Source organism: Episyrphus balteatus, chromosome 2, assembly GCF_945859705.1.
Source record: "Episyrphus balteatus chromosome 2, idEpiBalt1.1, whole genome shotgun sequence".
In the NCBI taxonomy this organism is placed as follows: Eukaryota; Metazoa; Arthropoda; class Insecta; order Diptera; family Syrphidae; genus Episyrphus; species Episyrphus balteatus.
Genome location: NC_079135.1, coordinates 99313736 through 99338490, shown reverse-complemented (window position 1 = coordinate 99338490; position 24755 = coordinate 99313736). Strand labels below are relative to the sequence as shown.

Below are 24755 nucleotides of genomic sequence, written 5' to 3'. Positions count from 1 at the left end.
AAATCTGGAAACATTAAGTCTTAGAAAATTTAAAAATCCTGAATTTCTTAAAATCTCAAAAACGCCAAAAGGTGAAAAATAGAATATTTCAAAAACTCAAGAAACAAGTTTTCTTATGTAAATTATAAACTCGATTATACCGTAAAAACTCAAATCCTAAAATTTTGAAGAAAAAAAAAAAAATTACGACCATATTTATATTAAATAAAATATCTTTGAAAACCAAAATTTAGAAACGGCAAAATTTGAAAAAAAATCTGAAACCAAAAAAGAAAATAATAGATTTTTAAAATACTTTAGGGTAAAAGCGGGTGAGATGGCATACCTTGTTTGTTTTTGTCATATTTTACAAAGTAAACCACATTTCATATTTCTAACAATGCAAAAATGTTCTATATTCAATATCCAACGTATTATTTGGTTTACAGAATTTTATATTTTAAATTTATATTTTTAAATTAATATAGAAAAAAAGTTTAAAAAAAACCATCTCCCCCTATAGGGTGGGTGAGATGGCGCATGAGTTTGTTATATGTCTCTATTGCCAAATTCATTGCACAAATGATTGAACGATGTGAAGGAGTCAAGCACCAATGCATGCCGTATAATAGATTGCAACTAGTCGTCTTTTTTATAAAATTTGAGCTTGGCTGAATTACTTAAAAAAAATATTTTGAGGGTGATATGGCACATGCTAACACTATACTCAATTGAAAAATTCTTGTAGGGAATGCGCCATTTCACCCGCAAAAAACTGCGCCATCTCACCTTTTTTCGCATAATTCCTATTCGTAAGCACCCATAAAAAGCAGATAGAACTAGAGCTCAGATTTCACGCGCAATCCATAACTTATACTCTCTTGTTTGTATTGGTGTATCAAGGGCATCTAAGATCCCAACGACTCACAAAATATCGGAACAAAAAAAAAAAAAGAGCGAAAAAAAATTCGAAAAAAATCATCACGTGATTTGGTTTAAAATTTTTTTATTTTTTGTATCAAAGACAAAGAAACGAATAATGGCTACTTCGATTTAAAATATTTAAAGAAAGCTAAAAATATTTTTGATACATTTTTAGAGCAATAAATGTAAAAGATATTTAAAGTGTGCCATCTCCCCCGCCGCGCCATCTCACCCGCTTTTACCCTAAATCTACACTTAAGAGCAAAAAAACGGAATCAAAAAAGATAATTTTTATTTAAAACAAAAATTGCAATGTTTCTTCAAGTTTTATGGTCTCATTTAAAAGCTTGAATTTTTTACTTTTAATTGTTGGTAAAAATTTCAAAATGCATACGATAGTATCATAGCTATCTATCAATAAATTGCACTTCATTTTTTTCTAAATGTTAAATTTTCTTGATACTCTCTGTTTCAGTTTCAGTCTTTTTTTGCTTACATGCTTCATTTATGTTGATTGGATCCTTATAAAGTGAACGGGTTTTAAAGTTCCTAGTATTGATTTAAAGCCTTTGTTTCAAGCTTTTTAATGGTGCAATTAACATTCATGTATGTCAATTACATCCTGGCCAATTAACGTTTTAAAAAAACGCAAATGTTTGATTCCATTTTTTTGCTCCTAAGTGTAATATTGTAAAAACATAAAATCCCAAAAGTCCAAAAAATAATTTCTTAGTATAATTCTTGGAACGTTAAATTTCCATAAAATTTATAATTCCCGAAATCCAAAACTAAGAAAACCCACAGCATTAGAAAAACTTTAAATAAAAGTACAAAGTAGGTATTTTAAAAATATAGAAGTCTAAAGAGGCAAATATCCCGAAAAGCAAAGATCTTTATAATAAATATCTTAAAAAATCAAAAACTTCAAAAAACTGAATTTCATAAAAAATATAGAAAAATCGAAAACAACAAATACTCAAAACCTAAAGAAATAAAAAACCAACAAAAGTATTTTTATGAAAAATTGATTGAAAAAATCTAAAATATTGAATATTTATTAACAAATTATATTAATTTCTTTATCCCAAAAACCTAAATTCGCCTAAGTTAAAAGAAAATTCGAGAACTGATCCCGATGTTTCCATACAAAAAAAATAGGTGGTATCTGAAAATCCGAAAACTTAAAAATATTGCAAATTCAAAATTTTACCACTTACAAAATCAAAATTCAAGAAAAGCAAAAATCGGAAAAATGGAAACTAAGAAATCGAAAATTCTAAAATCTTAAAAATCCTCTTAATGAAAAAACCTAATTTAAAAAAAATAATTTAAGTTTATACGGAAGAAAACGGGGTTTTGAGCTTAAGATCTCTTTAATTATAGGTTTATGTTATCCAGATTCCGTATTTCAGCATTTTTTTGCTAAGCTTTTTTTCTGTTTTTATGAATTATCGGGTGACTCTACAAACTGGTTTTGTCGTTATTATTATCTATGAGATTATCTTTCCGATAATAATTAAAACAACCTTACAAAAAAATATCACAAAAAAAAAATTCACGTTGGGCGCCAATTAATTTGAACAAGGTACTTAAAGGAATAATATTGTTCCAATATTTTTAATTTTAATTATATAAATTAGTTTCATTTCAATTTATTTATAGATAAAAATATCTAGTCCTTTCAAAATGCACTTACGATAACTACCCCAAAGCACACTATTGTCTACATCTATCAACTAAAAGCCTTTTAATAAGTCAAGGCTCCGACAAAAACCTTCATCCATTACAGAAAACTATCGATCTTAGTTTCAAACAACTTTTTTTTTCTAGATCTCGCTCGAGCCCTCAAGTCCTTTTACCAATCTTTTTTAAGTTATTTCTAAGTTCCATTTCAAAAGTGTCATGCATTTTTAAAAAATTGTAAAAAAAAAAAAATTAAATACTATAGAATTTTACATGTTTCCATGCTACATAAATTTAATTTATTCAAAATACCTTATACATTTTTTAAAAATTATCTGTGTGTGAAATTTTTTGTGCATTGATATTATTTTACTTTATAAATGTTATTGTTAATAAGAAAAAATAAAATTTTTAAATGTCCGCTTGCTGCATGCCAAATATTTTTTTCATTTTTTTTTACAAAAATGAAAATAAAAAAATATATATACAAAAATCGGCTTGTGGCAGGACAGAGGTGTTACAAAACTAATGGATAGCTATTCTGTTTCTCATTTCTAACGTGGCAGCTGCTCGATCATGTTCTCTTCAATCCATCGCTATGGATCTATACACCAGCAAATGTTCAAGCTCGACTTTATTCATATTTAGCTACAGAATTTTTGAGTGATACACAAATCTATAGCAATGTACGACGTGTTAGTACTGTTTTACAAACTGTTCACACATTAAAATATTATTACTGGGTTGTGAATCCTCGAGCTAAAAGTGGTATTATTCCAAAAGGATTAGGTAAGTTTTCAAAAAGATTGGACGAACAATGAAGATATCAAATATGCTCTAAATAATGTAGATGGACCACGACCAGCCCAAAAGGATATTCTAGCGATACGTGCTTATATTCTTTTGTTTTTAAAACAGTTGATTATGATTGGCAATGGTGTTAAGGAAGATGAATTACAAAGTATATTAAACTACTTGACGACCATGCATGAGGTAAGTTTTTATAAGAAATCATTTTTAAAAGTTCAATAAATAAAAGAAACATATAAAAATATAGGACGAAAATCTACACGATGTCCTGCAAATGCTAATATCTCTTATGTCCGAGCATCCAAGCTCAATGGTACCTGCTTTTGATGTTAAACATGGTGTTAGATCTATATTTAAATTAATGGCTGCCGAGAGTCAATTGATAAGATTACAAGCGTTAAAATTATTAGGATTCTTTTTATCGCGTAGCACACACAAGTACGTATCCATTATGTATGTTGATATTGATACGGGTGATCTAGAGAAATTGTTGGAGTTTATATTAATTTGTTATTAGAAAACAAAATTTCGTTTTTTTTTTATTGGAGAACTTAACGAAACTTTTTATTTTTTGAACGTTGGGCGCCATATTTAATAAGTTGAAATGTATTTTGAACAGCGTTCTTTTAAGTTTTAATTTTACTTTACATCTTACTGGCACATCATATTAAATTAAAAAATATTTCCACGTTGGGCGCCACTTAAAAAAATTTTATTTAGAGTAATTATTGAGATAAAATAGAGAAAAACACTGTTTTCTATAACAATTATTAAAACACTAATTCACTAAAATTCAACTTTATATGGATTTAATTTCTAGGCAAGTTTTTTCTACAAATGATAATGAAAAAAAAAAAAAATAAATAATAAACTATAATCTCTACGTTGGGCGCCATTTACGAAAAAAAATATTTTTCTCAATCAATTTTTATATGTGGAACATTTTTAACCACTTCTGAAATTGAGTTAATTTCTTAGCAGTTTTTTCTACAAACGAATATCAATAAAGAAAAAAAAAATACTTCGTTGGGTGCCACTTAAAAAAAAAAACTATTTTTTTTATCAATTTTTTACATATCGAAAGTTTCGCTTAATTTTTCAAATTGAGTTTATTTCCTAGCAAGTTTTTCTTCTATGCAATATCAAAAAAAGAAAATAATAATGGGCGTCACTTAAGGAAACAACTTTTCTACTATATCAATTTTGTCACCATTTCTTAAATTTTATTAATATCTTAGCAAGTTTTTCTGCATTGGGTGCCACTTTATAAACAAAAATATTTATTTAAAGATATTTCATTTTATGAATTATTTATCTGTCAAACTTTTGGTGCCATTTTGTTAAATTCAGTTGATTTCCCATCACCTTTTTCTACAAACGAATATAAAAAAAAATAATAATATTGTCCAAAGCCTTAACTTTTGACTAAAGATTTCGTTTACAGATATGCGTTCAAAGTGAACAGGACTATCCATTCCGGTTAAAAAATTACAAATTTTTTTATTTCAGATTTTTGAGAAAAAAATCAAGGTTAACCCCTTGCCAAAAAAAATTCCATTTTTAAAAATTTCCCCCCAAATACGTCGAGTGAGATATCAAAACAAAGGTCTATTCAAGCTCTATTCATAACTGAAAACTAAAAGTTTCTTGGAAGTCTGGTTCCTGAGATATTTCCAACCAAACATTTATTTTTCTATCTTTTCTTTACATTTCGAAGCTAATATCTTTTGACTAAAGTGTCGAAACAAGTTTTGGTTCACAGATATGCATTCAAAGTGAACAGAACTATACATTCCAGTTAAAAAATTACAAATTTATATTTTTCAGATTTTTGAGAAAAAATCAAGGTTAACCCCTTGCCAAAAAATTCCATTTTTTTTTTAATTTCTTCCAAATTCCTAGAGTGAGACGTCAAAACAAAGGTCTCTTTAAGCTCTTTTCATAACTGGAAACTAATTTGTTTTCTTTCTTTTCCATATAATATATACATGTAATAATAAACTCTAAGTTGGGCGCCACTTACGAAGAAAAAATATTTTATTTTTTGAAATTTAAACTGTCAAACGTTATGACCAGAATGGTCATTAATTCAATTAAATTCAATTAATTTTCAAGCAAGTTCCTCTACAAACGAATATCAAAATAAGGAAAAAGATGATAGATTCTACGTTGGGCGCCATTTAAGAAACAAAATTATTTTATTTGATCTATCGAACGTTTTGCACCATTTGTACATTGAATTTATTTCCTAACACTTTTTCTACAAAAGAATGTGAAAAAAGAAAAAAAAATCTACGTTGGGCGCCACTTTATAAAAAAATGTTTGCCTGTATCAATTTTGTATCTGTCGAACGTTTGGTGCAATGTTTTTAAATTCAGTTAATTTCTTAGCAAGTTTTTCTACAATATAAAAAAATTCTACGTTTTGCGCCACTTAAAAGAAAAAGTATTTATTTTGTTTTATGAATTTTTTATCAGTCGATTGCTAAGCACCATTTTTTAAATTTAGTTTTTCAAAATTTGTTTTTCTACAAACAAATATAAAAAAAAATATATGGATATAAAAAAAATATTAATAATAAATTCTACGTTGGGCGCCATTTTAGAAAAAAAAAATGTTATTTCATCAGTTTTTTATCTTAGAAAAGTTTTTCTACAAATGAAAGTAAGAAAAAAAAAACGTTTTCTACATTGGGCGCAACTACAAGCAAAATATTTTATTTTGTCAATTTTTATCAGTTTATCAAAAAATGCAAACAAATTAAAAAAAAAAAAACAATTTTTTGTCAATTTTGTATCAGTTGACCGTTTGGGGTAATTTTTTAAACCTGACCTGATTTTTCATCAAAAATTTTCTACAAATGCAAGAAGAAAAGAAAAAACAATATTCTCTACGTTGGGCGCCATTTAAGAACAATATTATACTATCAAGTTTTATCTGTCGAATGTATCAATTTTTAAATTAATCTGATTTGTTAGCAAAAAATTTCTACAAATGCAAATAGAATAGAAAAAAATAAGTTTTCCACGTTGCGTTAGGCGCCACTTAAAAAAACATGTTTGATTTTTAAAAAATTTTCTATTATTAAGAGAAGGACCACCGAATTTTTCTCCATTTATCATTTTTTTCAAGGAAAAAGAATTAACCAAAAATGTAATGTGTCCCTGTAAAAAAAATTAAAAAAAAAAATCCAACAATCTTTCTAGGTCACCTATGATCACAATTTTCTCGTACGTATAATGCAATTTATTATAAAAAAAAAATATATATTTCACATATTTTTCATTAAAGACTAAAATATTTTCTTTTATATCTTTTTCTTTCTTTCTTTTTTTTTCTTTTAACTTTCCCATCAATATTGCACATTTTTTTGCAGACGAAAGTACGATGTAATGTCACCGCACAATTTATATACGCTATTAGCTGAACGCTTATTACTTTATGAGGAGTCATTGTCCCTACCAACATATAATGTCCTTTATGAAATTATGACCGAACATATATCACAGCAAATCCTATACACACGGCATCCGGAGCCCGAGAGCCATTATCGACTGGAGAATCCAAGTAAGTTATATATTTTTTTTCTTTTATTATTTTTTCTCTTCTTAGAATTTTTGAGAAAATAAGTAAAAAGGATATTTTTCTATTTTATTATGATTTTTTTTTTTTTTGTATTTTATTTTTCCCCCTTTTTGTTGAGGTATCCTCATAGTAGGTAGTAGAAAAATAAATGTATGAGTTCTTACAAGTTATAAGAACCCACAAAAGTGTGGGTAAATGAAGAAAAATTGCTTTTCACTAAAAGAAAAGAGGTGTAGGGTATATATTTTTTTTTTTAGTTTTGGTCTACGTTTTTTGTTTTCTAATTTTAACTTGGGAAAAAATGTCGTCGTTCGTTTTGTTGGATGACTTATGAGCACTTACAAAAATGAGATGTATTTCATAATACACGATATATGTATGTAGGTATGTGTCATTATATAGAAAATATTGTTTCACTTAGCTGAATGCGGTTTTGAAAAGAAATATTTTTTTGTTTATTTTTTGTTATAAGCTTTTTGTGAAATTGATTTTATGAAAACAAATATATTTACACAAAAAATCAATTAAATAAAAAGTGAGTGAGTTTGGTGTAGTTAAAAGTTCCTTATGTTTCTATAAATAGGATGAGAGTCATGATTTGTTATTGCTGTGTAATATTATAAGACTAAATGACATACATACTTCAAGACATTTTTTTTTACAAATGCAAGTCAAAAACAGGAACAAAAATTCTACAATTAAAAAAAAATACATTTTCAATTTTTTATCCTTCGAACGTTTGGTGCCATTTATAAAATAAGTTAGTTTCTTAGCAAGTTTTTTTTCCATTATAGAGAATAAAAAGAAAAACAAAAAAACACACAAATTTTCATCGTTATGTGCCAATCAACAAAAATATTTTTTTATCAACCTTTTTGTATTATGTCGATTATTGAACGGCATTTTTAAAATTCAGTTAATTTCCTTACAAGTTTTTCTACAAGTGCAATTCAAATAGAAAACAAAGTTCTACGTTTGGGCGCCAATTAATTAATGTCTTTTATCAACTTTTCCATCTGCCGAACGTTGGGCGCCATTTTTTTATTTTAATGATTTTCTTATTAAGATTTTTCTAAAAACTAAAAGGCACAAAATAAAAAACTGTTTTTTGTTGAGCGCCACCTAAAAAAAAAATGTTTTGTTTTATCAAATTTTACATCTATCGTACGTTGGGCGCCATTTTTAAATTTTTAAGTATATTTTTCTACGAATTGAATATTATGGTTGGACCGGTACCTACGGCCTAAATGACCTCTACCTAAGCTCGCTTCAATGCCTAATTTTAAACTATTGTAGACTTTGTATTGATTTACCAAAAATTTGATTCAAGCTTAATTTTTGAAGTAACAAAAATTATCTAAAATTGATTAACATACCAGGAACCAAATTTCAAATTTTTATAGAGTTTGGAGAGATTCTCAAAATATTTACAGCAGCCATTATCGAATTATTTGGGATTTTCAAAAATTAAATTTCTGGCCAAATAATTTGTTTATGTTTATTGCAAGGCTAAGAGACTTTTCTGAACAATATAACAAATTGAGTTGATTTCAAAAAAGTTTTTACTCATGAAAAAAAAAAAATATTTCTACGTTGGGAGCCACTTAAAAAAAAATGTTTTATTTTATTAACATTCATATCTGTCGAATGTTGGGCGCCATTTTTTTTAATTGAGTAAATGTCTTTACAAGTTTTTATTTATACAAATGGAATTGAAAAAAAGAAAACAAATATGTTCTACTTTGGGCGCCACATAAACATTATATTTTTGTATCAGCTTTTTTATCCGTCGGTCTTTGATTGCCATATTTGATAAATTGAGTAGTTTTCCTATAAGTTTTTCTACTTTTGTCAAAAAAAAAAAAAAAAATAAAAAGAAGTCTGTTTACTTCATGAAGTCTTTTTGTTTTTATAAAGTCTCATCACTTTTTGAAGTTTCTTTACTTCATGAAGTCTTTTCGTTTCCATAAAGTCTCATTACTTTTTGAAGCCTCTTTACTTTATGAAGTATTTTTATTTCATGAAGTCGCATCACTCTTTGAAGCCTTTTTACTCCGTGAAGTCTTTTTATATTTTGAAGTTACTACCTCTTAACTCTTTCAAGTCTTTTTTTTTTCTTCGATTTTCAATTCTATCAATTTTAGAAGAATTAAATAAATATTGGGTTCTTTTAAGTTTTCTTTAACTAAACAAAAAAAAAATTTTTTTTTTTCCTTCACAGTGATTCTAAAAGTTGTTGCAACACTAATCCGTCAGTCCAAACAAACAGAATCCCTAATCGAAGTGAAGAAACTCTTTCTCTCCGACATGACTCTGCTATGCAATAGCAATCGTGAAAATCGTCGAACAGTCTTACAAATGTCCGTATGGCAAGAATGGCTTATAGCAATGGCTTACATACATCCGAAAAATAGTGAAGAACAAAAAATCTCTGATATGGTTTATTCACTATTTCGTATGTTGCTGCATCATGCTATTAAACATGAATACGGCGGATGGCGGGTGTGGGTTGATACACTCGCCATTGTCCACTCGAAAGTTTCATATGAAGAATTCAAATTGCAATTTGCTCAAATGTATGAACATTATGAACGACAGCGGACTGATAATATCACAGATCCAGCTTTAAGGCAAGCTCGCCCGATAAGCACGATAAGTGGATGGGATCGTGAAGAACAACAGCAACATCAGCAACAACATGCAATAAGTTCGGAAAGTATTGCAACAACAACAGAAGTTGAAGAAATCGAAAAACCAGTTACTCCAATTGCAATTGCTATTGAACCAATGATTAGCAATGATGAACATCAGGCTTCAGAAGAAGATGCTGTACAATTGGAGAATGTTAAGTGTGCCTGTGAAGAAGATGATGAAGAAATCGAAGAACAACCGAAATTAGATGAAAAACCAAAATCGGTTGATCAAAATGCCAACAAAGAACCTGAAAATAAACCAATTCAATCCTCAACAGTGTCAAATATCACAGATGTATATAATGCTCAGCTGAAGAGTGAAGAAATTCTATGCAATGGAAATAGTACAGAAGAAGAACATTTCGAAGATAATGAAGAAGAACAAGTTCAGGAAACTTCTGTTGGTGGTCAAGAAGCTCTTAAACAAGTACTAAATCTTGAAGAAGAAGATTTAGAAGAAGTAGTGAATCTTGCATCAGGAGAGCCTAAATTAGACGAAGAGAAGATTGTCACTGAAGTATTGGATAATTCAGAAAAACTTCTTAACCACTGTAAAGAAGTATCAGATGAAATTCTGCTGAAAAATGCTGAAGAAGCAGCTTCTTCAGTTATTAAAGATGAAGAAATTGAATTGGCGGTAAATGAAGTTGTACAGGGTGTATTAAATATTGAAAAGAAACAACTAACTTCAACAACAACAACAACAACAGAAATAACAACAACAACAACAACAATAGTTACCCCTACCACCGATGAAGAAGAAGCTGATAAAGTTAGTCTTCTGAATTCGAAAAATCTTAGCAATAATAATAATGAATCCGAGTCCATGATAGAAACAAACGACACCACCACTAATACTATAACTATCGCATCTGCCACAATAGACACATCAACAAATATAACACCAACACCAATAACAACAACAACAACAACAACAACTTTAGAAGATACCATTGATAATCAAAAGACTGATTTATCGTTATCAAGTGCAATACTTATTACAAATAACAATATTAGTAATAACACAATAAACACAAATAACAACAATAATAACAATGTTGTTGAAACTGATGTTACACAAAGTAGCAGTACAACTGATACTAATACAACAATAACAAGTGACAGTACTTGTAATAGCTTTAGCAGTGAAGAAAGTACCAGCAGTATTTTAGCAACAATACCTAGCACCACCGTCACATCAACAACATCGGAATCATGTGAAAGTCCAGCTAAACAAGAAGAAGTTCAAGTTGAAGAACTAGTTAAAGATATTGTCGATGAAGTTATTACAGATTGTTTGGAAGAAAGCGGACAGAAATCAGAAGAAACTAGTACTGGTGAGAAGAATAATAATGAAATTAAGGAAGAAAAGACTGCTGATGAAGTTGAAGATCAGGCTCGAGAAGTTATTGATGAAGTCCTACATTCAGCTGCTGAGACAGCTAATTCGACAAGTAGTAGTACCGAAAAGGAGAGTGAAACTGTAACTCCTGCTGAACCCATAGAAATTCAAGTAGAAGAAAAGACAGAACCTGAAATCACATCGTTGCCAAAAATTGAAGATGAATCGTCGTCTACAAAAATAGCTGACAAAACACCAACACCACCAGAAAGTCCAACAAAAATCCTTGAAGCAGAAGACAAACCACAAGCGATTGAGCATGCAACAGTGGCGCTACCGCCACCATCAGTTACCACAGTCTCTACTTCCACCCAATCGTCACCATTAAAACAAATCCCTGATCCAGTAGCAACAGCAGAAGAAGTAGTTGTTGTTGTTGTTAAAGAAAACAACAACAACGATGATGTTGAGGTTGATTTAGAGGAAGAAGAAGAAGGAAGCACAGTTGACGAAGAACATGAGGAAGCGGTAGTGGAAATTTTGGAAGAACCATCATCGCCAGTAGTAGTAGATAGTGCAAAACAACCATTAAACAATGTGGTCGTTAGTTCTGTTTTAGAGGTGGATTCTCAAACGCAAACATCACCATCGGCACAAAATACTCGCACTAGTGCTGATGGCGGTATAAATAATGATGAACAACAACAACAACAGCAGCTGCATCAGCAACAGCAACAGCAAGAAGAAGGACGAGAACAACCACAAGGACAGCCACAGAGGCGGTCACAACACAGCACGAGTACACAAGTGGAGAACAATCATTTCGGTGAGTTGCATTTTGTTAAAATTTTTCCACATTCATTTTTCACATCTCTCTCAAGCTAACTAGCTTTTTACTCCCTGTTATAGTTTTTAGCTATATAACTCAAAGCATGCAGTGTTGTTCTTTTTTGATGAAGGGTTGACCAAAGCCCTCTCCAACATAAATAATATCAAACTGAGCAGTTTAATGGGGAAGTTTTTGGATTTTTGTTTAGACGATTTGAGGAGGGTTGCAAGTTTTTTGAGGAGATTTATATATTTTTAAGGACTTGTAATGGATAGCTTGTTTTGTTTTTAAATTGATTGTTATTGTTGACAAACACCGTTTGGAAGGGTCTTTGGAAGTGTTAGGTAAGTGACATTTTATGATTTTTTACATTAATTCAGATTTTAAACTGCAAGGAAGGAATAGAGAAATAAATCTGAATCTAGGAAGTAGATAAGTCATATTAGAAAATAATTGTATAAAATCGAGTAATCTTATACTTTTTGTGGAAAAAATTAAAATTTTCGAAGGGATTTATTTCAAGACCTTTTTGAGTTACCGAACTCCGGCTGCACTAAAAATAAAGTACATTTTTTTTTTTTAACTGGTGGTTCAGCTGTGCTTTGGCTCTCAAAAATCGGTGAGGCTATGATACGGTGGTGGTTCGGCTGAATTACAGTTTTACTCGGATAAAACCCAAAAAATCAAGTCGTCCAACTTTTGGCGATCTAAAGCGAATATTTCTGGGATTGTCATAATTCTGATATTCAAAATTCTATTTTTCAACATTTTATTTTTCACTTTTTTTTTTTTAAATTCTGCAAAAAATTGAAAACGATTTTTTTCCAAATTAGCAAATTGAAGACGCCAATATTCGAAGGACTATTGAGGAATTAGGGGCAGGTATACTCGAAAAAGTAGTATAAAATTGGACTGACAGGATGAAGTTCAGAGTGCGCTGTTGTGTATGCCATAAAGCCAGAAATTATTTTTATACATAAAATTTAATGAAATTTTTGTGTTTATAAAATTTCCGAAATTTCGGTCATTCGCTTTAATTTGTTGGATTCTATTAAAAATAAAAATGTCTATGCTTTGAATTGAATTGAATTAATTTTTTTCTATGACAACCTATAAAATTTTATATCATGAGAAAGCTCATTATTTCACCTTTCTTATGACGTTTCAATCTTATTTCTGCGATGCCTAGAAAAAAAGTTAGAATTTTTTAAAACAACCATGTCGAAATTCCAAACTGAGATTACGGTACTTCATTCTATGCTATTCATGGTCAACAGATCTCCACAGGTGTTTTGAGGTATTTCGATAGTTTTTTTAATTTAATATTGTGTAGCTTGTAATGAATGTACAGTTATGTGTGATATAGATATACCTACCAAATGAAAGGTAATATCATCAGGAGCTCAATAAAGTTAAATGAAATTTGTATCTGCTCTAAATCAAAAGATATAACCTGTTGAACAGTAGAACTTTATTTTATCGTTTCCCAAAATTGTGGCTACAAAATTGATTGAAATTTTGCACAGATATATTCCTGTCTATTATCTATCTACAAAATAAATTTCTTTTATTTATCTGTTGAGGAAAAAAAGATAAAAATAAAAAACGTTTAAAAAAAGGTAAACAAAACATGGGACAAAAAAAACTTGTTTTTCCCGTTATTCAGTCAAAAACCATTTTGAAATACCAATTTGCACATGTATGCACACAGTCATAGACTACATGTTCTATAAGCTTGAGATTTTTTTAATGCTACAAAAAATTTAAAAAAAAATAAAAACTCACCCAAAAATACCCCAAAATAAGTAGGTGTTTTTCAAAAATTAATATTTCGAAACGCAGAGACTTAAAAAAAAAATCCGTATCAGACCCCTAACTTTTTTTTTATTATCTTTCGAATGACGTTTTTGCAAATTGTCAAAAAAAAATTATTCTACCTATAATCACTACTTTGTCAAAGGTCTGCCTCATGTTTTAGTTTTAGAAAACCATTAATAGCTTGGTTTTGAAATTTTTTAGAATTTTTTCAATACCATTGTTAGTCTTGTTAGATAAACCAAAAATGGTTTTTTGCAACATGTTTTCTATAGATTTTTTTGATGTATAATGTTTTTAAAATCCATTGTTATAATATTGTTTAACAAATATAGTTTTATTGAATAAGAAATTCTGGTAATGTTTTAGGGGTCGGAAGGTTAAAAGTCATCCTTATACAAATATGTATGCATATTGCATATACCTAATTTTATACAAGCTATAAACAATGGTAGTGGTAGGTATTAACGGTTAAGTCGAAAGCTCAACAGGATTTTTCCCCACGTGGCTGGTTTATACTTTCCTTTATGTAATATAACGAATTATTCCAAGAGATTAAACAGAACTGCCATAATATCCAAGTTTATTGTCACAAATACAATAAATAACTATAGAAATAATGCGAATCAATGTAGTTAGTATAATTCAAAACAATTTAAAGATTTCGAAATTGGAAATTATTCATTACATGAAAGTCAATTTTTGTTTCTGAAAAGGTCGTAAGAAGTGGTCCACCAAAAAAATGAAAACAAAATAATGTATTTACATTCCATCTACTAACCTTCATTTGACAATTTTTGTAACAGTACGAAAATCCAAAATAACGAAAACATTACAATGTGTAAATGCAAAAAAAATCATAATGAAGTTGTTTTGAAAAACTTAATTTTTAAAGAAAAAGCTTGGCAAAATTTAAAAATTTTGAAAATGATTTTTGTTCAAAATTTTCCTACAATGTTTCAACGTTTTTCTCAAAACTTTTCAAAATTCAAATAAATATCGTTAAAATCGTTTCGTGAAAATTGTTAGTGCATAAGGGTTGTAATAACAATATAAAATACTTTCTATTTCAAATCAAGATCATACACATAAATTATTCATTTGCGATAACTTTTGGCATCTATGACATCAAGAAAAATGAGGAAGATAAAAAGACAATGCACCTTTTGCAAATTTAATTGAAATTGTTGATTATTTTTTTCTCTTTTGTTGATAGTTTGTAACTAATTGGCTGTTAATGGCAACACTTACAGTTATGAATGATATCTTTTTCAAAAGCCAGAATTTCATACTTAATTTTAATTTTTAAATCAAGTGGTTTTCTAAATCGATTTTAAAGTAAAATAAAGGAAAAAAAAAGCTTCAAAATAGAAACTTATTTTTGTCAATACCTACTGTGAATTATTTCAATACCAAAATTGACTAATAAAGTAAAATGCCTCAATTGATTCGTTATCCAACATTAAAAACCTTGTATTTTTTGAGAAAATTGAAAAATGAAAAAACTACTATTTTTACCAGACTCACTCTTGAGCGCCTTCAACGTAGTAAAAATATATTTTATTTCTGAAAACTATTCATGTTTTAATTATGTTAATAATGGTGTAGCTCCATAAGACACCCTTTCAATAATGACGTAAACAAAATTTCCTTACTAAACGTCATTTCAATAATGTACAGTTCTTAATAGGACCTTATTTTTCTTCTATTTAGATTCCTATTCATTTCAGGAGCATTCAAAACTAGCGCCCATCATCGCAACCATCTTCTTTTCCAAACTTAATTAACTCTCCAACCAACTGTGTTTAACTTTCTACGATTATTCATAACCACTCTACTCGAGTGTAAGTAGGTGAAAGTCCAGTTTCACCTCCTCTTCACACCCGGATCCTCTCCTAAATGTCTTTTCATTCAGACTTTTTTAATGATAACATTGCCAATAACAATCTTGGCGCCTTCCAATGTCTGTTTTTATAATAAAATTTTCCTCAAATAAATAAAAAAAAAATGACAAATCTTCCAGATAAATTACTTCACGCATCCTTTCACTTTATTCATTCTTTCACATAAAATCCAAACAAAAATTCCTACTTGCAAAATGGTTCCTTCAATATTATATTGTTCCATACATTTATGCTGAACAATATAATGCCACTCAAGGAACTGGGGAACAATTAAATCGTGAAGCGTGTTAAAGTGCCCCCAAAAATTTTATTGCTGCATAAACATTAAACCAAGTAGTAGATAGGAATTTCTTAAATCTCCACTCGTCGTACATTCGACTCCCTGGTATATTAACACAAAAAAAAAGTTATAAAACACAAATTCCACCATGAACCAAAATTCAAGAAAAGAAAACGAAAACTCAAAGTTATTCAAAGCTGGCACATTTACGACACAATATGGCTGAGATTTTATGGTCAAAAGTGATATAAGAACACGCTCGTCGGATTAATTTTGGCAGCTGCAAGACAATCAAAAATACATAAATCCTCTAAGTTCAACCCAACCCACCCACACACACAATGCTCAAACAAATACAAAAACAACAAAAACTTAATATCTCTTTTATTTTTTATAATCCAGTCAAATAAGGGTTTAACCTCGGAAAGAATGTTAGTAGAAATTTTTTTTGCTCAATATCTTCCTTTTGCCATTCTATAACATATCTCAAAAGTCTAGAAAAATCTCATGTCCGCTTGTCCCGATTTCAAGGTCAAATCGCGAAATGGAGATTTTCAAAATTAGCAAAAATACGCTATGGTATTATATACACATATGATACATGATTTCAAGGTATTTTTTAGTGCTGATTCCAAAAAATCTAAAATCAAGACAATCTGACGTCTCTGGAAAAAGTTATACCTGTTTTTCATCTGTCAACTCATATTATTATAACAGTTGCAAACTTACTGCCGAAAAACCTTTAAAAGTTATGGTAGATGAACCAAATTTTGCATGAAGATTTTAGAATCCATCATTATTAAAAATCAAAACAATCCATTACAAAAAATATATATACCTACGAAATAATGGTATTTTTTGATGGAGGGGCAAATTTTAGGATATGCACTAAAGAAGATTCTTGTTCATCTTAGGAATAAGTGCTAATAGGCTAATATTTTCATTTTGATCTTTGTTTGGATATTCTTTAACTACCCTCAAAAATTTAAAAAAATCTTATGTCCGCAAGTCCTATTTTTCTTGGTTTGAAGATAAGGTGTAGATTTAAAAAAATTGAAAAACTACACTTCAGATATTTGTGTCAGATCAACATGAATAAGGTGCATTACTTTTCAGGGATGGTCAGGTTGACTTGTTTGAGAGTTTTGTTGGAATAAGTGTTAAAAAATACCTTTAAATCATGTCGCTTATGTTGGTATACATATAAAAATTTAAATTTTTCTTATTAATTTTTTAAAATCTGCACCTTATTTTCAAACCAAGAAAATTAGGACTTGCGGACATGAGATGTTTTTTAGATTTTTGAGGGTAGTTAAAGAATATCCAAACAAAGATCAAAATGAAAAAATTAGCCTATTCGCACTTATTCCTTAGATGAACAAGAATCTTCTTTAGTGCATATCCTAAAATTTGCCCCTCCATCAAAAAATACCATTATTTCGTAGGTATATATATTTTTTGTAATGGATTGTTTTGATTTTTAATAATGATGGATTCCAAAATCTTCATGCAAAATTTGGTTCATCTACCATAACTTATAAGGTTTTTTCGGCAGTAAGTTTGCAACTGTTATAATAATATGAGTTGACAGATGAAAAACAGGTATAACTTTTTCCAGAGACGTCAGATAGTCTTGATTTTAGATTTTTTGGAATCAGCACTAAAAAATACCTTGAAATCATGTATCATATGTGTATATAATACCATAGCCTATTTTTGCTAATTTTGAAAATCTCCATTTCGCGATTTGACCTTGAAATCGCGACAAGCGGACATGAGATTTTTCTATACTTTTGAGATATGTTATAGAATGGCAAAAGGAAGATATTGAGCAAAAAAAATTTCTACTAACATTCATTCCGAGATTCACCCCTTTTTTCTCCTTATTTGACTGTATTATTATTTCTTTTTTCCTTTCTTTTTCAAAAAAAAAATATATAGACAATAAAAGGACCAAATCCGGTTCGACACGTCCCATGTTCAGTCCGGGACCAACACGTCCACCATTTCGAATACCTGAATTCAAATGGTCGTACATTCATCAACGACTGCTGTCAGATGTGCTTTTCTCATTGGAAACAGACATCCAAGTATGGCGTAGCCATTCGACTAAGAGTGTCCTGGACTTTGTTAATTCTAGTGAAAATGCAATTTTCGTCGTTAACACTGTCCATCTAATCTCTCAATTAGCTGATAATCTTATAATCGCTTGTGGTGGACTTTTACCATTGTTGGCAAGTGCAACATCACCAAATGTAAGTATACCTATACCAAACAATTCAATGAAATATTTTCTATAGAAGTGTAAACAGGGTGTTAAAAAAATTTTAGATATTTTTTTCTTATTTTGTTTGAGTGAAAATGTAAAATTGTATCAGTTTTACAATCCACAGCTTCGAATTCTTATTAAAATAATATAATTTATAAGTTTCAATTTTTGTAATTCTTCTCATACCTATTTCCCTTCCGTTCTCATACTCAAAATTTTGAAATACGTTCCGTTACAAAATGTGGAACGCATTCAATTTTCATTACACTAGTGGAAGGTACTAGTCTTCACAAAAGCCAAAAATTGATTTTCTTTTTTATAGAAATACATATTTCCATTTTTTGTTTCACAATTTGAATAGGTTCCACAATTTGATCAGGTTCCACAAGATTTTTTCATGAATTTTTAAAAACTAACAGCTCTGGAAATGGTCTATACAACAGCTAAAAGAAAGAAAACTGTGGAACTTGCATAGATTTGTTGGTAAAATTTTCTATGCAACATGAATGAGTTCCACAAAGCGAAATCGGTCATACAAATATTATTTGATGATTATTTTATTATGAAACCATTCAGTCTGGAATGAAATATGCGAAATAAATACGTTCCACAAATTATATCCTTACATTGTCAAAAAGTATTATATTATATAGTGGAACTATAACAAGTTCCACAATATTTTACAATGTGAAAAGATTTAAGAGGTCAAAGTTAAACAGAATTTATTTTGAATACAGAATGTTAATTTAGATTTTAAAACTAAATTTTGTAATATGGCTTCCTGCAAGAAGTGGAACGTATTAATTGTTCATCCACGAGAGATTAACACACACTAATTTTCAGATGAATAGAAAAGGGCAACAACTTTTTGTTTTTTTCTTATATTACAAGTATTTTAATAAGTTTAGTTTGAATAGGTTCCACAGACTTATCAAGTTCCACAATGCTTTTTCATGTATATTTTTAAATCACAAACCGATGAAATGCAGCTTAACGAGTGTAGGTAAGACACTTGTGGAACTTATATCGATTGGATGGATGAAAATTTAACATACAAAGTGAATAAGTTTCACAATACTTACCAGGTCATATAAGCAATACTTGATCAATAAGATATTAGATTTCCATACAGAGAAGAAGTACACTTAGGAAATGAATACATTCCACAATCATAATTTTAACAAGAGTAACTAACTTCTGGCCATATGAAACATGTCAAAAAAGTAACTAACCTCTCAAAATCGAAAATAAACAAGTTTCACAAGAAAATAAAGGCTTTGTGGAATGTAAGTCTTAAAGTTTAATGCAACGAATTTTCTCATTTTTGTTCGGTTGAACTATATAAAAGTCTTTAATAATAGAACTTTCTTGGATTAAAAAAAAAGGCATTCATAAGAAATTCGTCCACGTGAAATTTGTAATCTTACAGTCCACAGCTTTTATTCTGCATCAAAGTTGTTTCTTTGAAAAATTTCATGTTATTAACAAGTAGGCCGTATTTGAAATTTTGGATTAGATTAAACTAGAATTTGTAGAATGTAAAGTTGAATATTTCCTCAAAAAATCTGAAAGAGCAATGAATTTTTCACTTAAACCATTTTTATCAAGTTTAAAAATTAACACCCTGTATTGACACTTTGTTTCGATTCATTCCTAAAGACAAAACCGTATTATAAAATCTTGTTCTTGGTATGTATTTTAATATTTCTATCCTTCACACACACACACATATTAAAAAAAAAAAAAAACACCATATATAGTCGGAATTAGATGTCCTCGAGCCAACACAAGGTATGCCACTAGAGGTGGCTGTGTCCTTTCTACAACGTTTAGTCAGCATGGCTGACGTGTTAATATTTGCCACATCATTGAATTTCGGTGAATTGGAGGCAGAGAAGAATATGTCAAGTGGTGGTATCCTGAGGCAATGCCTGCGTCTGGTTTGTACATGTGCTGTGCGCAATTGTCTCGAATGCAAGGAACGTACAAGATACAATGCTGGTGGAATAGCTAGAGATGTACCTGGTGCTGCACACTTACAAGCACTTATTCGAGGAGCACAAGCATCACCAAAAGTAAGTACATATATAAACATATTGTTATATATCTACGCTTGTTGTTATTGGTTGGTTGATCCTTGGTTGTTGGATTCAAGCGCTGTCAATTTCTTAAATTGGTTTGAGGATTCTAAATGAAGATAGAGCGATTGGGAAGGTCAGAGTTTACTTTGGCCTTGTCATTGTTGTCAGTCTTAAATACAATGTACTGAAGGATAACTAATGAAAGTTTGGTGTAATTTTACCTCTTATATATTGGATTTATATCTAAATGTGTGTGTGTGTTTTTTTCTTATTTTTTTTTTTATAGAATATTGTTGAGTCGATAACAGGTCAATTATCACCAGTCAAAGATCCAGAGAAGCTGTTACAAGACATGGATGTCAATCGCTTGAGAGCTGTTATATATAGAGATGTGGTAAGTGAAATTTAACAGGGCTTATCCCTACTAGCATTGATATATGTAATATGTGTATGGGGTGTTCGTGTTATTCAATCTTTATGTAAAAAAAAGACTTTCTTAAAGAAAATTCTGAATTCGGAATTTATAATAACACTGTGCAAGTCGAAATTCTTGACAGGCGCGCGAATAACTGTTTCGCCCTATTTCGGACCCGAGGAATCCATTGGCATCATTAGTTTTTCGATTTATCGGTACGACTTCGAACAAAATTTTTTTTGAATAATTTTTCAATTATTTTGAGAGTTTCCCACTTTTTTTTAGTCATTTTTCAACCAAAAACATCGGTAGCCTTGTGTTAAAATAATTTGGAAGTATTGAAACTATCGATATTTTTGTAAAGTATCGATATACTCGATATTTGTTTGTTTGACTGTCGAAGTTTAACCAACACTAAATTAACAGTTAAATTAATTTTTAATAGAAAACATGCAATGTATTTGTGCAAAAGAGAACAAAAACAGCGAAAAAAACCATAAACAATGTAAAAAATTTCGATTTTTTTTAATAAAAAAAAAAATCACTAAATTTACAAATAAATTGTTCTTTATAATGTCTTTCTACTGGTAGAAAATAACGTTTGAGCAGAATAATTAGCAATATAAACATTGTTTTTGATTGAAAAATGACTAAAAACAGTGGAAGATTCTCAAAATAATTGAAAAAAACTTTCAAAAAAAATTGTGTTCGAAGTCGTACCGATAAATCGAAAAACTAATGACGCCAATCGATTTCTCGGGTCCGAAATAGGGCGAAACAGTCAATCGCGCACCTGTCTCAAAAATTTTTTTTCAAAAAACTTGCACAATGTAATCTTTGGTACTTCATTTATGAAAGGGTCATTCAATCTCAAAGCTCAAACATTTTTCTTCTTATTTTTTTAAAGAGAAAACAAGCGTTTACCTGTATGCAAAATGCAACATAAGGCACTGTTTTTTTTTTTGTAATTTCTCATATGTCATAAATACTTTAGAAAATTTCATAAGCTACGACTTCCGACATTAAACTCAAAAACTTATTTTTTATTCATTGAACTACCATTATTCATCAGTAATTTTAAAAATCCACTTCATTGCATTAAATCGATACCTTATTAGACATTAAATATTTTTATGAATCTTGCATGCATTGGAGCATGCATTACCTATAGAATAACTTTCTGATAAAAATGCGAAGTAAAAGAGGAAATGTAATGTAAAGGATACCTACAAAATATTTATGTAGGTACTTTGGAGATCCACCCCATAATTGAAAATCTTAAGTAATGCATATATACATCACAAGTTCCAGAATTATTCTTAGTTCTGTGAAATAATGGAAACTTCATAATTTTGATTACCTATTATATTTCAGAGACTAAGTTACGGCTTTTCGAATTTTTAAAGTTATATGTTTTTCAGAAACTACACATGATTAGTAGCTAAAATTTTCTAAGGTGCTTACTTTAAACGTGAACGTGCCAACAAGCGTATAGTGCAAAACTTGGCTGGGTTATACCTATTTTTCCTCTTGATATTACTGTTACATGTATTACAACACCTAAAAATAATAATGTAATGTTTTTCTTTGTAATGCTTTTCTATGTTAAGTTGGGTCACTGTGGCGTATGCGTAATATTTGTTTATAGAAAAGAGTTAATATTACATTTCTATCAGTGACCCAATAAATCAAAGCTATTTTTCTTTATAATTTTTTGATAATTTTAAATTGTTTAAAGATTTACAAATCACAATGTCAGAATTGAATGCTTTATGCAAATTAAGCTTTTTTGGGATTAATTTTGTAACGATAGTCTCATTTCAATTTTTTTTTTAAACTTCTGAGTGTTTTATAAGTTCTTAAATAATGTAGTAATCAATAACAAATATGTAACTAATAATTTGTATTGTATAATAGAATACTTATTATAACCTAAAACGATCACTTATCTATCGAGAAGTTAAAAAACAACCGTTTTTGCCACACCCAGCCTTTGAAGAATCTCTAATTCATATCTAAGCTGTCACGTCAAAATTGAAATTTTATAAAAGTGATCTAGACAACCTGCTAATCCAAACCCGATGTAATTCTTTTTTAAAAATCCCTTCAAAAATTATTCGATTTAAATTTAAAATACATTTTATTTGACGATCTTGCTGGGGTTATTAATTTTATTCTTATTTTTAGCCAGAGCATGGCATAACTTTTAGTGAGGATGGAATCCACAATAATAAGCTATTTAAAATGGGTGCCTTCAACCTTCAATATGTTGTAGGTGTATTCCATTAGTATACACCGAAAAAAAAAACCAATATCAATTTAACATTTTTTAAATATCAAATTAACATTTTTTAAATATCAGCCAAAAATGCTCTATAAAATGTGTTTTATGATATTTAAAATGTTAAAACAACATTTTTATTATCAGGATGATATTTAAATGTCACATTTTGGAAATTTTTTTTGATATTTTATTATCATTTTTTCATATCAATTTCTCATTCCAAATTATTGAAAAATATTAAATAAAAAATTCTTAATGTGTACTAATTTAAAGGCGCTTTGTGTTTTTTCGAAGTAAAATGTATGATTTACTGAGAAAATTTGATCGGCACTAAGATTTTACTTCTCATAGTTTGGGAGAAAATAACAAAACAATTATATCACCTATAATAGAAAAAATAATATCACCATTATTTTGTAAAGAATATTCCCTTTGAGTAATGTTTTGAAAAAAGAAAGAAAATTCTTAAAATAATAAAAATAATAAAAATGAAAAGGAAAGAAATAGGTTTCATTATAATAAACTAAAACGTAAAATCTAGTCAACATTGATATTTTAACTGTCAAAGTGAAATTTTCACTATCCACTTAAACTTAAAAAAATGTCAAAATGATATTTTAATTGTTAAAGTGAAATTTTCACTGTCCCACCTGAAATTAAAAAATGTCAAAATGATATGATAAAATATCAAAATTGATATTTTAATTGTTGGACGACTTTTGTCACTGAAAAATGTTAATTTGATAGCTATTATTATAAAATTTTTTTTTCGGTGTATATTTTCTGAGCAATACACTGTGAAAAAATAGTACCTAAAAGTAAACTTTAATACATTTTATATCTTAAGTGGTACTTTTTACCTATTCAAACTAGATATTAGCTGTATCCATCATCAATTTCTTTTTATAAGATTATATATGATTTTTTTAAATGACTTATAAAATGCTTGGGAAATTTCATAAAGCTTTTCACTTTCTTTCAAATGCTTTTCAATTCTTCAAGTTTCTTCACTTTCAAACAATTTTTACTTTGTGTCGTCCTTTTTATTTTTATTATTCAGTTTATTTATTTGCGTTATTTTTTCGTTTGTTTATTTTTTTTAATAGCTTATGAAAAAAAAGCTAGGGCCCACTAGTCCATATTTGTCAGTGGTAAGTTTTAAATTAATTAATTCTAGTTTCACCATCGCATAGTTAAAAAAAAATGTTTTTTTTTTCAAAAAAATTAAAAGATTAAAAAAAAAACCTTATAAAATTTTCAAAATATCAAAGAGTTTTCTATAAATTAAATCATCGACGATATTTTATTGGAATTGGGAACTCTTTTTTCCAACGAATGTCAACTGCAGTCACACAAATTGTTTTTGGGTTTAAAAATATTCAATTTAAATAGTTTTGAAATAAAATTATTGCATTTTCCTTCTCATATTAAAAAAATTACAAAAAAACACAATTTCAAAATATCTCTCTAAATTTTTCGAAAACAATTTCTTTTTGTCTCAATTTCAATTGCAGGAAGAAACAAAACAAGCTCAATTCCTGTCACTAGCTATTGTCTATTTCATTTCCGTTCTAATGGTATCCAAATACAGAGACATTCTAGAACCACCAGCTGAGCCACAAATAACACGTCAATCACCAATAATGCAACGAGGCAATGCTGCCGGTAAGTTTAAAATTTAATTTTTCTTACATATATTTTATCTTAGATTTATATTTAAAAATTTTAATTTTTGTTTAAAAATTTTGTTTTATTTTAAAACAAAAATATTAAAAATTTAACAAAAAACACACACACTATCACAAAAAAAATAAGATTCATCTTAAATACACAAAAACTATTTGTATAATGCAGAAATTCT

General features: G+C 28.9%; 1 protein-coding gene across 15 annotated transcripts in view; it reads left to right on the top strand.

Moving 5' to 3' along the window:
• Positions 1 to 24755, top strand: part of LOC129908337 (neurobeachin) — a 646575-nt gene that overhangs the window by 587948 nt on the left and 33872 nt on the right. For 6 of the 15 annotated variants that reach the window (XM_055984756.1, XM_055984758.1, XM_055984753.1 and 3 more), the window contains 10 exons: positions 3123 to 3375; positions 3437 to 3579; positions 3644 to 3834; positions 6774 to 6964; positions 9204 to 11843; positions 17787 to 18100; positions 19875 to 20189; positions 20482 to 20589; positions 24001 to 24045; positions 24409 to 24559. In XM_055984756.1, the coding sequence (XP_055840731.1) occupies positions 3123 to 3375; positions 3437 to 3579; positions 3644 to 3834; positions 6774 to 6964; positions 9204 to 11843; positions 17787 to 18100; positions 19875 to 20189; positions 20482 to 20589; positions 24001 to 24045; positions 24409 to 24559 (4351 nt within the window). The remainder of the gene's footprint in view (positions 1 to 3122; positions 3376 to 3436; positions 3580 to 3643; positions 3835 to 6773; positions 6965 to 9203; positions 11844 to 17786; positions 18101 to 19874; positions 20190 to 20481; positions 20590 to 24000; positions 24046 to 24408; positions 24560 to 24755) is intronic. The other 9 variants (XM_055984755.1, XM_055984763.1, XM_055984761.1 and 6 more) reach the window with 3 other exon arrangements.